We start from the raw sequence: 17,646 nt of genomic DNA, 5'->3' as shown, positions 1-17,646 counted from the left end.
TTTGGGGTGGGGGAGGGGGACAGGAATCCCTAGGCACAAAGGATGTGGCCCGTGAGGTTTAACCCTGTGTGTGTCCTGTCTGACGCCATCCACTACCGCATGGACCCCAGGCGCCAGTTTGGCCACAGGCTTGACAGAATTGGTTGCAGGGCTTGCTGAGGGACGTGACCCTGGCTGGCCCTGCCCCTGCTCGCTCCTGCAGTTGTGCCAAGAGGCTGCGGCACTAGCTGAAGGCCCCAGCCAGATGTTCTTACAAAACTCAAACTCAGCGTCAACTGAGGCCTCAGACCCAGGAGACCAGCGCCCTGGGGGTGATTCTGAGCCCCTGGAGTCGGGTGTGGGAACCAGGCTGGGTTGGTGGTTACTGAGCCCTTCTCTGCCAGGGATTGGCCATGCTGCTCTGTCAAACAGCAGGGAAACAGAGGCACAGGGCCCCAGTCCCTTCCAAAAGCTTAAAGCCTTGAGGCCTGGGAACTCACGTATGTCTGTCTGCGCCTACACAGCTGCCTGTGGATATGGCGTTGGGCACACAGGATACCCAGGGATCCCAGTGAGGTCAGTATTTAGAAATGTGCTAGAAAACGTTCTAAGGGGAGGAGAAAGTGAAGACAATAAAATAAAGGCGGGGGGAGGGCTGGAGCGATAGCACAGCGGGTAGGGCGTTTGCCTTGCACGCAGCCGACCCAGGTTCAATTCCCAGCATCCCAAAAGGTCCCCTGAGCACTGCCAGGGGTAATTCCTGAGTGCAGAGCTAGGAGTAAGCCCGGTGCATCACTGGGTGAGTCCCAGAAAGCAAAAAAATAAAATAAGGGGGCCAGGAGATAAGACAGCAGGGGAAGGGCTTGCCTGGCTTGCAGCCAGCCTGTGTTCAATGTCTATTGCCACAGAAGGTTCCCTGAACATGGCTAGGTATGACTGAGGTTAGGGACGGGGGGTTTGGGAACAGAAAATATAATAAAACAAGATGCAGAGCTTTCTAAAACTGCAGATGGAGTTAGTTCCTCCTAAGTAAGGGGAAGTTGGGAAGTTTCAGGAACACAGGTCTCTAACAAATTCAGCAGGATTCACAGCGTAATTATGTGAAACCACTTGGACTTTTTTTTTGTTGGCTTCCTTGAGTGCAGGTTGGTGCAGGAGAGCGAGATGTTGACTGTGGGGCACGTTGGTCGTGTGTAAGGTAGATGGGATGATGAGAGAAAGATGGATGGGTTGTCGGATGGATGTAGGTAAGTAGGTAGATGAGCTAGTTTGGTCACTGCTATAGAACCTCCTTTTATTTCTATTATTTTAATTACTTTTTGGTTTTGGGGAGCCACACTCAGTGATGCTCAGGGCTTACTCCTGGCTCTGCATTCAGGAATCACTCCTGGTGGTGCTCAGGGAATCATAAGGGGCACCAGGGATGGAATCCAGGTCAGCCATGTGCAAGGCAAGCATCCTACCTGCTGTACTTTTTCTCCAGCCTTATTTTAATACTTTTGTTATTGTCATGGTTTTGGCATGGTCGGGGAATATTACCATACAAATGAACTTGGCAGGTGACCCAACTTACCTTTTCAACATGATTTTTCTATAGCATTATCTACTTGTTAACAGTCCTTAAATATAGTTTTCTCCCTCCCTTCCTTCTTGGACTTAAGTTATACTTTGTACCTTAAAATAATTGTTGATGCCTTAAGAAATGAGTACCTGTCACAGCATTAGACAACTGGATACATCATGGTGTATCTGGAGGCAGATGTTCAAAGTATGCAGTAAAGGGAGTGGATTGTAATCAATAGAATCTATTACCACAGTCCAGGAGCCAGGAGATGGTAGAGTAGTTAGGGTGTGTGCTTTTCCCGTGACCACGCTGAATTAGATCCCTATCACTTCCTGGTTTGTTGATAGAGACCCCCAAACACTGCTGTGGTGACCCTGATGAATCCCAACGCCTCGGGACCTGAGCATCATCATATCCTTGAGACCTTGTGTTGAACCACCAGCCCGGTTGACTTGAGTATTGCCGGGAGTGCCTCCCCCCCCCCAACCTCCCTGAGCACCACTTGAAGCACCCCCTCCAAAAAAAGTACGATTTATATATAGCTGTAGTTTCATAATGCTCTCATGATCAACTGACAAAGGAGTAATGACTTTGACATCACATGGCTTCATTAGCTTTTTTGATTCTCTATTTTGCTCAAAATAATTTCACTCCCAGGGCTGGAAGATAGTACAGTGGGGAAGATGCTTACTTTGCATGTAGCCAACCTGGATTCGACCTCCAGCACCACAGAGGGTCTCCCAGGCCCTATCAGGAGTGATCCCTGAGCATATAACAATCGTAATTATTTTCTCACCTACATACGTTTGTCTTTTTTCTTTTTCTAGCTGTTTGTTTTGTTTTGTTTTGTTTTGGGGCCATGCCCAATGATTCTTGGACCTACTCCTGGCTTTGCACTCAGGAATCACTCCTAGTAGTGCTAAGGGCATCATACGGGATCTCAGGGATCAAATTCCGGTCAGCAGCCTGCAAGGCGAGTACCCTACCCACTGTAATATCGCTCTGGTTCCCCACCCACCCACCCACCCACCCATCCCCACACTCATAACTCTTAGTGAATGTATCTCCCTGTTGTCAGTTCTCCTGTCTCCAGATGTCTCCTCTGAATTTGCTCATTTCAATCTACTGTAGACCAGAAAACCACGATATATATATATGTATATATATATATGTTAATTTTTAAATAAAACCACTTTTTATTAGCCTCGCTTCTGAAATGTGAACTGGAAGACTGGGACAGAGCCAGCAGGGATGACCTGTGAGGAACAGGCAGTGTTTGGGGAAGGCCGGCATCTCTGTGAGAGCAGGAATGGCTCTAGCCTGCTCAGAACCCCAGCCCCAGTGCCTGTCCTACACTTGGCCACGGTAGGTGCTCAGCCAGTAATTGGTGATGAGTGGTCTACGTTGTCTGTCCAAGGGCCTGCTTGCTCATGCCCATTCCAGGTGGTCACAGTTGGCAGGAAGGAGCCCTTAGGGTGAGACAAGTTGGACCAGTGCCCATTTGCATAACAGGAAGGGCTCGACACGGGCCTTCCGGCCACTATCTTTGACCCCATAAAGTGAGCATGTCCACTGTAAGTTACAGCTGTGAAACCCGCACTCGCTCCCCAGGCCAACGGTGTTTGTGGAACTAACTCAGCACCCTCCCTCCAGCATGTTCCCTTTTCCCTTCCTTAAACAAAACCGCTGGGGAAAGCCCTGCAGATTATAATGCAGCTTATCATTGGTACTGTATTATACAAGGATGACATTTGTTTTCGAAACCTAAGACCAGGCTTGCAGGCACTTGGAACCCGGAAGGCCTCTCGGACTGCAAGACAGCCAGGCAGGGCTCACTCAGAATCAATGTCCCTGCACTTCACTCTCGTCCTATCCTCAACCGTTCCTCTCCCTCACGTTCTTACGTATGATCACTCAAGACAAACCCTTGGCACAGCCCAGCAGAGAGCCAAGAGTTGGTTACTTGATACCCCGCCAAACAGAATATAGGTTTTGGAAGAAAGGCCCTTTTGTGTTGGTTTAATCTGTGCATGTCGGTTGGTTTCGTTGGTTTGACGGCAGGATGTCATCGTCATCGTCATCTTCATCTGAGCTGGCAGAGTCGTGCAAGAAGCTGGATGCTGGCCAGCTGGGGGAGTGAGCTCAGTCCCAGGGACACAGCATCCCCTCTGCATAGGAAGGGGGTGGCCTCGGGCATCTGCTGGCCCTCGAAGAGCCTGAGAGGGGAACAGGGAGCCAACACTCAGTGTCATGAGTTTCCCATGCCCAGTTCCACCAGGTCCTGCGACAAGACTCAAGCTTTAGATTTTCTCTTATAGAAGAGTGTGGTCATGGGGTCAGAGTGGTAGCTTACCAGTTGGGTGTTTGCATTGCATGCAGCAAACCTGGGTTTGATCTCTAGCACCTCTCTGGTTTCCTGAGTCCACCAGAGAAGCCAGAGGGTTTCCTCTGAAACTCCAGAGCACTGCCAGGTGTGGCAAAAAAAAAAGTGAGTATAGTCAGGGGCCGCCGAAGACTTAAGGTACTTGCCTTACTTGCAGCCATTCTGGGTTGGTCCCTAGCACTGCAGATAATGCCCTGAACACAGAGCCAGGAGTAGGCTGAGCACTGTGAGGTGTCCCCTGCAAAATTAGAGAGAGGGGCTGGAGCGTTAGCACAGCGGGGAGGGTGTTTGCCTTGCACACGGCCGACCTGAGTTTGATTCCCAGTATCCCATATGGTTCCCATGAGCACCACCAGGAGTGATTCCTGAGTGCATGAGCCAGGAGTGACCCCTGTGCATCGCCGGGTGTGACCCCCCCCCAAAAAAAAAGAAAAACAAAAATAGTCTCTAGATTAGTTGGTGTTTTCTGGGTGAGTGACAGGCTTGCTCTGGGCTGACGATTGCTGCAGCTCTGGCAGTGGGGTACCCTGAATAACTGGGTCTCTTCACTTCGGATGAGAGGCCGGATTTACCCACTGCCCACATCTTTGGGGAGATCTTTTCCGGACCTCTCTGTTGTACAGGGTCAGCCATCCCAGGGAATCCAAGAGCCTGAGCCTGAGCCTGAGCCCAGCTCCCTTCTAGGAGAGCTAACAGCTTATCACAGTATTCCCCACCTCCGGGGATATCTCGGTCCGTTCAGTCTGTGACTGCGAGGCAGCACACCAAGTCCCCTGGCTCAGGGACCGCAGGGATGTGTCCCTCGCCCGTTTTAAAATTCGTGACCAGGGCACCAACCTGGTATGGTTCAGGAAGGCTCCCTTCCAGGATGCTGAGCACCCACTTCTCTTGAGGTCTAGGAAACATTCCAGATCTCCTTTATAACGGCCCGAAGCCGGCACAGTAGAGGTCAGCATCCAAGCATGTGGAGCCGGGGAGCCAGGGACACAATCTCGAGCCAGGGACTCAATACACAGACCTTAGAGCATCTGACCTGGAGACCTGTGAGGCCGAACAGCACCTGCACTGCAGGAGGGGTGGGGAGGCGAGTTTCTCCCCTAATCAAGACAGAGCTGAACCTCTTCCCAAGAACCCAGTCATTCCTGCCACTTTGTGGTGCTTCCCCTCCCACAGGGCCAGTTCCCACCCTTTAGGAACCAGGGCTGAAGCCTCACAGACTTAGGGCTCTGCTTCTGTGGATTGAGAAAGAGACGCTGCCTCTGACTTGTGCTGCCTGGGGAACAATTTCCTTCGTGCTCTAAGGGAAGCGCAGTCCTGGGGGGCTGAATCCGGAGGGAATCCACAACCCCCTCCGCTGTTAGCTTTGGCCCAGCCTGCTTTTCTTTCAGATTAAGGAGTCGAGAGCAACAGCTTCCGTCCACATGCCTTCCCCCTGCATACACACACACACACACACACACACACACACACGCACGCACGCACGCGCGCGCACGCACGCACGCACGCACGCACAGAGTAAACGAAACCTCTTGTTTCTCAGCATCACTTACCTGTGATTCTTGGATGGTGCCCACGCTGGGATTTTCTTTTCAGAGCTGTTAGAGTATACTTCCTACCAGCACCCCCACCTCTTCCACCTCCACCCCACACCCTCACACCTCCAGATCCTGGCTGGCATCCCCAGTCTGTTTGCTCAGATCTCTGCTCCGCAGGAAGGTAAGGGGCATCTCCACAGCATCCCAAGAGGCGTGGAGCTTAGCTGACCAGTTCCCAGCCGCAGAGCCTGGCCCTCTGTTGCCAGACCCCTGTTCGAATTAGCCTCCCTTATGGAAGGCTGAGATGGGTGTGTGGGAAACATTCACTGGGCCCCACCCCGGGAAAGGCCTTCTAGTTCCTCTAAGTGTCTGGACGCCAGATCCTACGGGACAGGACTCAGAGCAGCAGGGCTGGCAAGTGGACCTGACACGGTTTACTCACATTGTTTTTCACCCTGAAATTCTGGACACCGGCTCACATGATCCCCATCTGAACACCAAGGCAGCCATCCAGCCCCATTTTATAAAGGATCCCGTAGCTCACGGTGGTTAATGGGCCAGAGCCCAGGACCAGCAAAGCCTGCAGGTTTAGGCCGTAGAGCTACTAAGAGACCAGTGATCCAGGAGAAGCCACTCAGCTCCAAAATAAATACATCTGGCCAGTGAGACAGCCTCTAACCAGGAGTACAGAGGAATCAGATTGGGGCCAGAGCAGTAATACAGTGGGTAAGATCCTTCCTTTGTATGCGGCCAACCCAGGTTCGGTCCCAGCAAAACAAAAATTTTTTAAAAAGGGCGGGGGGGGGACCTGAGTGATACTACAGTGGGTAGGACGTTTGATCTGGGTTCAATCCCTGGCATCCCATATGGTCCCCCAAGCACTGCCAGGAGTGATTCCGGAGTGCAGAGCCAGGAGTGACCCCCGAGCATCGCTGGGTGTGACCCAAAAAGCAAAAAGAAGAATCAGGTAGCGCTGTGTTCCCCCAGCAACCCAGTCCAAAATTCCACTGTCGGGTGGTTTCCCTCGGTTGACTACACTCAAGAGTAGAGTGTCTTGTTTTCATTTTTATTTGTTACATGATTTACAGTATTGTCAGTGACAGGGTTGCGTGCATGCAACATCCCAGCACCCACCAGCGTGTCCTTTTCCCTCCACCATCGCCCCAGGGGGCCCCCACTTCAGCCCCTCCACCCCACCCCCGCATCTCCCCACCATGGTAAGCTTAGCTCTGTAGATGACTTCTCAGATTCTGTTGCTTTGGGCCCTGTGTTGTTCCGTGGCCCTGCTTCTTTAGACCCCGTACGTCAGAAAGATCACTGTGTCTGTCCCTCTCCTTCTGATTCAACCTGATCCCCTGTGGCCCCACCCTGAGCTTTCAGGAGATGCTTGAGGTGAGATGCCCTCAGAGCCCCCCGGGCCCAGGTCCTACACAGTCACGCAGACGCAGCAGCCCCTCCCAGAAGAGCTTCCGCGTTCACCAGTCAGGGGCAACTTGCCCTCGCTGCCACCTCGCCCAGGTACCAGGCTCCTTGACCTTCCCACTGTTTTGTACAGCCCGAGAGCCTGGGGGTGGTCTCTCTCCCGAGCACATTGCAGCCTCACTTGAGGGTTTGGGGAAGGGACCTGAATTTTTGGGTGCTGCCCTAGCACCCATACAGGAGATGCGCGGTGACACAGGGTCCGGCTCCCCTCTCTCAGGCCAGCGCACCCCTTTGGCTTCTCTTGGTAGAGACCACGAAGAGTGAAGCCAGCTGGCCTCGTTGCTGGAGGACAGGGCGACTTGTCTGCTCCAAAATTCTTGGCAGAGCCAACATTCGGGGCCTCCCCACCCTCTTTCCGTGGAGCTAGAGCACACACTGCCAGTTGCATCACATTTCCTTTTGTTTGTTTTTGTCCGGGGGCCAAACCCAGCAATGCTCAGGGCTTACCCCTGACTTTGCACTCAGAATTTACTCCTGACAGTCCTCGGGAGACCATATGGGATGCTGGGTCTTGAACCCAGGTCAGCCACATGCAGCCCTACCCGCTGTCCTATTGCTTCAGTCCAAGCCTCACATTTTCTAAAATTTCTAAATTTTCTAAATTTAAAATTTTTCTGGTCTGGAGCGATAGCACAGTGGGTAGGGTGTTTGCCTTGCACGCCGCCGACCCAGGTTTGATTCCTCCGCTCCTCTTGAAGAGCCCAGCAAGCTACTGAGAGTATCTCACCCACACGGCAAAGCCTGGCAAGCTCCCCATGATGTATTTAATATGCCAAAAACAGTAACAATTTGTAGTGAAACATTACTGGTGCCCGCTCGAGCAAATCAATGAACAACAGGAGGACAGTGCTGCAGTGCTAAAACTTCCTAAATTTCTAAAATACATTTTCTTCCCTGTATTTGTTGATTGATTCAAGAATATGGGGGGGGGGGGGGATTGTGTGTGTGGGGGGGGGGTGTGTGGTACACTTCAAAAAAAAGTTAACTTTAAAAAAAACTGTTGGGGTGCCACATGTGGTCTCCCAAACACCACTCAGGATTTATCCCTGAGCACAGAACCAGAAGTAGGCCCTGAGCACTGTGGGGTGCTCCCCCAAAACTAAAATAACTCACCACTGTGAAATCCAGAGCGAGTGAGCAACCCCCTGGGGATGAGAAGTCAAAGCAGGATCCAGACTCACTTACTTGTCCCTCTGGACACTGCAGGCCGCTCTCTCAGGATCTGTCTGGGTCTGGACATTGCAGGATGCTCCCTCAGTTTCCCTGGAGCCCTGCTCAGCATCCAGAGGCGAGCATCACATTTGAGATGCAGGTTCTCATGGTACTGCAGCCCACAACCACTCCCCAGCTTCTGTCTCCAGCCCCTCCCTCACCCCTGGACCCTGCTCAGAAGAGGGGAGCTCTGTGGGAAGCCCCTGGGTGCTGGCTTTGGCTGTGTGGTCTGAAAGAAGAAGCCAGTGGCTGGATTAGGCTCCAAGTGATGCCCACCTTATGATTTTGGTTTTGAGGGGACCATACCCTGTGTACTCAGGGATCACTCCTGGCAGAGCTCAGGGAACCATATGGGTTGCCAGGATTGAACTCGGGTCTGCCACGAGGTCTCACTCCAGGCCCCACCTTATGAATCATCCCAGGCTTTGCCTGGACCAGGGTGGCCAACCAGCCCTCGCTGAATGGGCTACAGCTCCTTAGGGCACCTGTAAGCAGCCTGTGGAAAGAGATTTTCTTCAGGACACACAGGCCTTTTATTCTGTTAGACTGTGGCAATCCCAGCAGCCTCTGCTGCCTTTCCACTTTGGGGGGCTTGAGCCCACCAGGATGATACTGAGACACTCGGGCATTCAAAAAAGTGATGAGATGAGGCCTGTCATTAGCCCCACCCCACCCCCCGCAGCCTCAGAGCCTCCCCGGAAACTGGCCTGGTTGTCCTCGCCCCCATGCCCCGGGATGGGCAGCTGCAGCCCTCCCCTTTTCTGTGCCATGGGCCCACCTGAATCCCGCAGCCTTGGGCTGAGTTGAGTGCTGTCAGCTGCCTCCTTCCTGGACCTCCTAACCTGGGATCCCCCCAGTGCCTGCCGTGGGGTTCAAAGGACAGTGCTGACTGGGTGGCCCTCTCTGGCTCACAGCCAGCAGGGTGGGGGATGTGGCTCTCACCACCCCTGTAATCTGGCTGTGTCCCATTCCATGTGTTGGGTGGTCCTGGGGCTGGAACTGCGTGCCCCCAGGTAACCCGCCTGCCTGCATCATGCATATCTGTTGCAGGGCCAGGGACTTCAAAGCAGGAGCCTCTAGCCAGTCATCTCACTACTAGGCTGATGACCTCTATAAACTCAGCTTTTTCTGCTCCTGGGGGACTGAGCCTCACCCGGTGAGGTCAGGAATCCCTCTGGAGAAAGTGCGGCTTACGCTCCCTTGAGCTGTGCTTCTTCTCCAAGAACCAGGCGTTGCTGTCTCTGAGTGAATGTCGAGCGTGCCTGCGCCAGCCTCTCCCCCCTTTAGTAGCTTTTCAGTCCGTGACTCTAGCAGCAATAGCCTTTTTTTACTTTCTTTCTTGGGTTTTGGGCCACACTTGGCCGTGCTCAGGGCTTACTTCTGGCTCTGTGCTCAGGGATCACTGCTGGCAGGAGTTCTGGAGACCATATGAGGTGCTGGAGATTGAGCCCAGGTCAGCCGCTCGCTCTGCATGCAAGCGTACCCAGTGTACGGTCTCTCCAGCCCCAGCCATAGCATTTTAATAATGAAGCCCCAAGGAAAAGACAATTGTTCATAATTTTTTGTTCAGAGCAGGAAAGAGACACATGATAATGGTATTATTTTGTATTCTAACACGGGCATGATTGGACTTTGCTACCAAATTTGTAGCGAATATTAATTTTTTTTTAAGATTTAAGTAAGGGCTTCATCAAAAGAGCAGCTGATGGGCATATTTTTCTCATCCCGTGTCAGAAATGGCAGCACATGGCCATGTGTTGAATTGTCACACTGCGAGTCTTTAAAATTCCTGCTGGATTTGAAGGTATTAACAAGTCCCTATCAACATTCTCTCAAGGTTTTTGATGTCATTTTAGCTATTGAACTAAAATATGTGAACTATTACTTTGTTGATTTTGTTCTTAAACCAAACTGCATTATCATCTGAGAGTGTGTTCTTAAAGTATTGTTAAAAGTACTTTGAAAACTTGTAAATCCCTGTAATTTATGTTTCTCCTGCCTCTGCTATTTCACTCTGTCCTTCTGGTTTTAATTTGACTGCAGTCCTGTCTGGGTGTGTACCTGTAAAATGGTGGGGGTTTTCCCCAAGTACAATTTACAGTCCTGACCTTAGATTTTTACAGTGTTTCTAATCTTCTCTGCGCTTCCTCCGATACCCAGAAGTAGGCTTCGGGTCACCCAGCTCTTTCATATTAGAACGGCCTGATCATGGTTACTTGAAACAGATCTGATCTGGACATGTCTCAGTGTATCATGTGGTCCTGGGGAGTAAATTAGGAGGGCTTCCCTGCAAACCCATTAATTGCGTGCCCCCATTTCTTAAAATGTACACAGTTGTAAACCTAGACTGCTCCAAGACAACAGTCTCATTTATCTAAACAATTCTCCTTTTAGACTCAATGGCATTGATGGGAGCATAGATAAGGGGTCTGGAGCGCAGGAAGGGATGTCTGGAGCCTTTCCCCGCTCCCCTCCCGGGCCACCCCCCATCAACACCCCTTTCCTATTGAGGGCTGATGGAATTAGATGCGACTACACAGGAGCTGCCTTTGGGCTGGAGCTACCTGGATGTAGTACCGCCCAGCAGCGAGACGCAGGAGGGCGAAGGCAGGGCCCGGTGGGTCAGTCAAGGGAGGAAGAGGGAGCTCTTTGCACGGGAGGCTTTAAGGAACTCAGCCTGTGGTTTGGGGCATCCCTAAATCCATTTCGAGGGCATCCTCTCCATGTGTATCAGTGGTGCCTTTTATTCTGGATTTTATATATATATATATATTTTTTTTTTTCAAATGACAAGCGAGCTTCTGGAAACTTCTCTCTTAAGTTAGGAAACGGGATTGCTTGCTTTCCGGTCCCTTTGGAATCTCACCTCCTTTCAGCCCCAGTAACGAGCTGAGAGTCTTTCTTTCCTTTTGATTGTTCGCATGTTTCTGGGGACACCGTGGGAGGGGGTGGAGGTGGACCCGGGTGGCACCGAGCAGGCTGGGACATCTTGGCGGTTGACCTGGGGCTCCTTTTCTCTGGCAGGTCATCGTTCAGTCCGGCCGCCACCCCACGCTGCTGCAGAAGCTCTGTCAGCTGCCCTTCCAGTATTTCAGTGACCCCCGCCTGATCAAAGTGCTGTTCCCTTCGCTTATCGCTGCCTGTTACGACAACCGCCAGAACAAGATCATCCTGGAGCAGGAGATGAGCTGTGTTTTATTGGCCACGTTCATTCAGGTACCGTACGTCTGCGTTCCGCCTAGTGCTCTCTGGCTTTGGGCACAAGCTAAGGAAAAGGAAAAGTAAGCCTGCTGTGGATTCTTGCCATCCACGCTCCCTTTTCCAAAAAAAAAAAATGCTTCACGATTCTGTCTTTGAAGAATGAAGTTCCAGTTACCAGGAGAGTTAAGAGCTAGGGTTGGAGGTCTGTGAACAACTACTTGGAGGATTTCAAGAAAAGGAAATTTCCCCATTGAATGAAATAGTAAACCTAAATTAGAGAAATGCTCCTAAAAGACGGCAGGACTTTCTTAAGGTTTTAACTGTTACATTCATCTCGCTTTTCCTTTAGCGATAGAATATAGATCGTAAGTGCTAAAGATCATCAAAACTTCCATCTATTTGATTCACATAAATGGCATTTTTACATGTGCAAACCGAAAACATTTTGCGTGGCTTTTTTCTAACAATCGAGGACTTAAAGTGTAGTTAAATTCTGCAAGACTGATACCAGGATTAGTGCCGAAGCCACGCAAAGCAAAATGTCCACATCTAAATTAACTCAGTCAACCAACAATAGAAAAATCAGGCTGACTGTTCTTTAACATTTGCTTGTAATTAATCCTGTGATTGCTTCCCCCCTCCTATTGTAAATCACTGTTTGCTAATCTTTCAAATATTTCACCATAAAACCAATGTGTTTTTGTTCCATGATGTACTTGTGATTAATAGACACTGTTTTTGTCCATAATAATGAAACAGAAAGCAGAACTCTCTGTTAGGACTGCCTTCTTCGAATACGCAGAACACCATTGAGGGGTGCTTTTGTGCCTAGCTGTTTGGGATAGCTGAGAAGTGCCCCCCCACCATCATAAGTTTCTCTTCACCTTTGTCTTCAATTAGTAGTCTGCTTTTTAAAAACTGCCCTCTATCAGCTAGTCAGCACAAGCAGGTTTATTATGTTCAGAAATGTTTTCCTTTCAGTACAGTTGTTCTTTTTGAAGCCGGCTTCTATTTTCTTAATAATACTTCCCAAAACACTCAGATTTGTGGTGGGGCATGGACTTCGGAGGAGTCTTACGTAACACGTTACCTCCTAAAACATTTAGGGTGCTTCATCTATTCTTTAGAGCCTTAAGATTAAATAGAAAACATACTTGAGAGAATTTTAAGATCATGAATCCTTTAAAGTCACATCTTTCTTTTGCTCAACATGTAAAATACTTTTTAGGTTTTTGTCTTTCCCCCATTTTTTATTGAGGTTCTGTGAGCAACAGGGAACTTTTCAAGAGTGTGAGGGAATGTTGGGTACTACTCTAGGTGTTAGGAATAAAGCCATGATTGTGACAAGACTGAAAATAGCAAAAATGAATAAATATTGTGTACCCCTACAGATCTCTTCATTACAGTGTGAAAATTCAAACAAAAAACAAGCAGATAAGCGATGCAAATAGAACGTCAGGTGTTAAGTGCAATGGGGGGGGGGGGGGGGAAAGCAAGGCAGGAAAGGGGAATGGAATTGCCCGGGAGATGCTGTGTGGTTGTGGTGTGAGGAGAGACAGTGAAAGTTGACGAAAATGACTCTGCATCTGTCCCAGTGTAGGCCCTTACATTTATTTCTGAAAATACAAGTGCTGTCAAAATCTAAAGTGAAGAAATTGTCTGTTGTTTTTATTTGGTGTTGATCTCCAAGTACTTCATTATCTTCTTACATTTAACTGTAATATGAGTGTAGTGCAAATTTGACATACATTTCAACGCAAATTTTGTAAATACTCTTGAAATTTCTTATAAAACGTATTTGGGATAGCATGTGAGATCTGTGGAATGAAATTCATTTTTTTCCCCTTTTAAAATTATGCTCAAAGGAATAGATTGGATTGTAGTTACAAAACAGTTCCAGGCCCACAGATATTAGATTATGAATAATCACTAAAAATTATATGTAAAATATCAATCGGTAATTTGTCTTCATCTTCTTATTCACATATTACATCTTCTGATTTACATATTATGTGCATTGCGTTTGTATTGCATGTGAAAGCAAAATGACCAGACTTAAGATTAGCTACAGAATGTATAGGGGCTTTCATTTTTAAACCTTTTTTTTAAAAATGTTCAAACCAATATTTTAGAACAGTGAAGTTGGCTAAATTATTTTACAGGCTGTTAGATATAAAATTAAGTTGCAGTTTCCAAAGAAGGTTATAACCCCGACTCTGATGATACTTCATAATGTTTAAAAGTTGTTATTCTTGGACTCAAACATATTAGAACCTTGACTATATAACATTCATTTCTTCAGCTTCTATATTTGAGTTCCAAAGTATTCATGCAAAAATACTTGTAGCAGAATTCAGAAACGTTTTTTAAGCCACCCTCGACAGATTTTTCCCGTCATAATGCTGGAATAAAAATACGTTCTTGTCTCATGCAGGATTTTGCACAGACACCGGGGCAAACAGATAACCAGTCTTACCAGCCCAAAGGTACGTCTCTTGAAATGAACTGTCACGGAACTGTCACATTTGTTAGCTGAGCGGACTAATTTCTCTTCTCCCCACTCCCCCACCCCCCAGTCTGTAACTGTTAGAGACATCAACTTACTACACCACCGTAGGTCATTGAGATTCAAACGCCACGTATATTTCAGTAACAGAATCATTTTGTCCTTAAGCCAGAGTGCATCAGAATATACAGAGAAAGCTCCTTAAAAGCACAAAACCTCTTTATGTAATTTATACTCACCTCACAGAAGATATGAATGTTGAAACAATTACCGAAGAGCAACTTTATAGTGCAGGAGACAATCAGATCATTAATACTGGCCTATATGACTCAGGTAAATGCTGGAGTCACATAGGTTTAATCTGTTTTCACATTAAAATCATCAGATAAAAAAATAAAATAAAATCATCAGAGATGGAGGCTTAATAGTTCTTTTAAACTCAGTATACACAACTTTTTAAAATTGAAAATGAAAAGCAAAATTACATGGAGAAAAAGTCTTTTTTTAGCAACTTTCGGGGGCAGAGATTTTCAGGTTTTTATTCTTCTTGTTGTTTTTGCTGAGGAGTTTTTTTATGATAAGAGTTGGAGATGTAGACTTTTAAAGTTTAATTTTTCATGTTTTAAATATTCTACGACTCAGCCTATAACTGAGAAGTACAAGTTGCTCTTTGTCTGCCTGTCTTGACAGCATCTCTGATTAATGAGTCCCTGGTCCAGACTCCCCCCACCCCAGTTCTTCCATTAGCGTGATAGTCTTTAAAGTGGCCAGTCAGAGGCCTGCACCCAGCAGAGACCCTCTGGGGCACTCTCCAGATAGTCCTGGCCGTGGACTCTGCTTTATGCCCACAGTTGTCTGTACTGTGCTGCAGGTGCTGGAAAGTTCACAGAAGAGCCTCTAATTAAAGCCGTAACAATGGTCTGGGGGGAATGCCCAGTTTTCCTGGGTCTGATACTCAAGAAGTAAACAGAAAGTTGTGTCCTCTTTAGAAACGCCAGCCACCATCCAGACAGCATCCCATTTTCCTGAGCCAGAATTTATGTGCAGGTTCAGTTCTGCCCTGCCTTAGTCACGTATGCCAGACACACACACACACACACACACACACACACACACACACACACACACACACTGCCTTTTAAGGTATTGTAGGTGATCCAGAAAGCATCATATATTTTATTTTAATTTATTGCTATCCTTATACAACTTTATTTTAAAATATATAGAAATTCCTAGAAGAATCTTTCAAACATGTTTATTTTTAATTGGACAGATTTATTATTATTTTTTTGCCACTGAGAATAATAGATATTCTTTGTGTGGGGGCCACTCCCAGCAAGTTCAGGAGACCATAGAAGTTACCAGGAATTAAACCCAGGTCGGAGGCATGCAAGGGAGGCGCCTGACCCATTGTCCAGCCCACTGTTCTTTTTTCCTTGTCTATAAGGGCAAGTCATAGCTGCAGAGATGATAGGCAGAGTTCCAGGGGCTCCCTCTGCCTGTGGGGATTTTACCCCTTTCTTGCAAGAAAATCATCTCATCTGAAGTTCACACTTTCCCCTCTTGCAGAGAACGGCTTGAGTCACAAACAGCAAATGGTGAGCCCTTACTTTCTTGGACAGCTTCCAATAGGCACACTTGATTAAGAAAATTTAAAAAAAAAAGTTTAGGGGCCAGAGGGATAGTATAGCAGGTCGGGCACTTGCCTTGCACACGGCCAACCCAGGTTCAATTCCTGGCACCCTGTATGTTCCCCCGAGGCCCGCTAGGAGTGACCCCTGAGCACAGAGTCAGAAGTAGGCCCTGAGCACTGCTGGGTATGGCCCAAAAATAAAACAACAAAGTTGCCAGTCTGCACCATGAACATGTTCCCTTTTTACTGAGATGAAGTCCCCATAAAATGTCTCAAGTGCTTTGAGTTCCCTACACAGGTGAGCCTCTGAGTCCTAGGTAGATGGCAGCTCCTGTCCACCCACTCTTATTACCCAGGAAGAATCTGGCTTTCAGTGACCTGATGAAGGCCCAGCTCTGAGGCCCACTGCTTGGCTTCCAGGAGTGGTCAATAAAGCTTCCTTGGCTATATGTAATATACTAAATAATGTTTCAATTAAAGAGAATCCTTTAGAAACAAAAGTCAATTATACATCCAGATTTACCTTTTCCAGACTCCAGGATATATTATCTGCCTGTCTTTTCATTTGGTTCCTCCTACTTATTATTTTCTCCTCCTAAAATAGTATTTTTTTATAGTGTTGTACATAGGGTTTCAATATCGTAGAGGCACAACATTTTTATCTACAGAGGTCAGTTACTTTGTTTGCGTTTGTGTAAAGATATCATGGTTTATTTGAAGCGCATGTCTCCATTTTGTACTCAGAAAAAGCTTTGTATTTCTTAACCCTCAAAAAAAAATGTTAACTCTTTTTCATTGAGCTCTTTTCTTTTTTTTCTCTCAGGAAAAGGTCTTGGTTCCCAAGACTATCTTGAGCTTGCTGACAGATTTCCTCAGCGGGCCTGGGAAGAGGCACGGCAGTTTTTCTTAAAAAAGGAGAAAAAATAAATGTTTGGGTTTGTTCTGTATTTGAGTACCTTTGTTAATATTTTAAATTGTTCAAACAAACCTTCGTTCTTAAGCTCATTTTCTTATGTTTATACTCTCCCCCCTGCACTGTAGATATGGTATATACTTTGCACTATTTATAATGTCTGTAGATACTTTAATGTTCTACTTTCTAATTCTGCAAGCTGGGTTTGTGTCATTTCTGCACAATATTTTGGAGTTTGATAAGTGCCACTTTATGATAACATATTGTTTGCGTTTGTAACATGGGTACAATTAGACATAAAATTAGTGAGTCTGTGTTGTTCTTTAATAAAATAACTTATTCGGTTTGCAATGGTGGTTCTTCTTGTCAAGGCAGAACAAATTTGAGAGGGAAAAAAAGTTATCAACACCAACACCAAAAGGAGTTTAATTACGTATTTAACTTGCTCTAACTGTTCCTCTTTAAAGTTTGGGGTGAAGGTGTTTACAACATGCTTTCATTCTCATTACATGTGTTTGGGGGTTATTTAAAATTCAGAGCATTGTGTTTGGCCTGGTCCGTCTCCCCATCCTCAGGAGAGCCCTGCGCAGCGTTTCTGAGCTGAATAAAATTCTTCTCCTGAATTAAAATCAGTGGTGGGATGTATAGTAACCAGCGCGAGTAACCCCAAATATCTTCTGCTGAGCATGGTGAAACGAAGAAACAGAAACGAAGCTGGCGGAGAGAATAAAACCACAGGTCACAGTTTTCTCAGATTTTTTTTTTTTTTAGAAAAATGTTTCAAACTACCCGCTGTGTTGGGCAAATGTGTCCAGGAGTCTCCGGAGAGAGGACCCTGATTTCAGCCCTTGGGTTTTCACTTGGAGCCTGCGGCCAGTGCTAAGCCGCTCATTGAGTGACATCAGTAATCACTGCTGTCTGATAAGTATCAGACACCTCCGAAGGGAAAGAAAAACCGGGGGGTGGAGGGTTGCGGGGTCTGGGTACATCAGATTTTCTGGGGTGGGAAACTGGAAAATTCCGCAAGTCCCATCTTGGTGCTTTTTTTTTTCCTTAATAAGAAAAAACACAGGCTTTCCTACTCAGGACAGAGAGCCTCACAAAGCAGTTGGGTGGTTAAGTAAGATATGTGCAGTTTTCACTTCTTTGCAAATCGACGAGGGTATCCCCCCCGCCATCCCCCAAATAAAAGAAAGGAACGAAAGAGGCGGACCCACCCTGCAGGTGAAGCGCGGGTG

General features: G+C 47.4%; 1 protein-coding gene across 1 annotated transcript in view; it reads left to right on the top strand.

Annotated features, from left to right (window-relative positions):
• Positions 1-16,754, top strand: part of SCAPER (S-phase cyclin A associated protein in the ER) — a 377,689-nt gene extending 360,935 nt beyond the window's left edge. The window contains exons 29-31 of the mRNA XM_056128752.1: positions 11,180-11,371; positions 13,791-13,842; positions 16,319-16,754. Coding sequence (XP_055984727.1) covers positions 11,180-11,371; positions 13,791-13,842; positions 16,319-16,422 — 348 coding nt within the window. The 3' untranslated portion in view covers positions 16,423-16,754. The remainder of the gene's footprint in view (positions 1-11,179; positions 11,372-13,790; positions 13,843-16,318) is intronic.
• The last annotated feature ends 892 nt before the right edge of the window (positions 16,755-17,646 follow it).

Source organism: Sorex fumeus, unplaced genomic scaffold, assembly GCF_029834395.1.
Source record: "Sorex fumeus unplaced genomic scaffold, SorFum_2.1 ptg000067l, whole genome shotgun sequence".
NCBI lineage: Eukaryota > Metazoa > Chordata > Mammalia > Eulipotyphla > Soricidae > Sorex > Sorex fumeus.
Note: the sequence above shows the minus strand (reverse complement) of the source record. Positions and strands in the feature narration are given on the sequence as shown.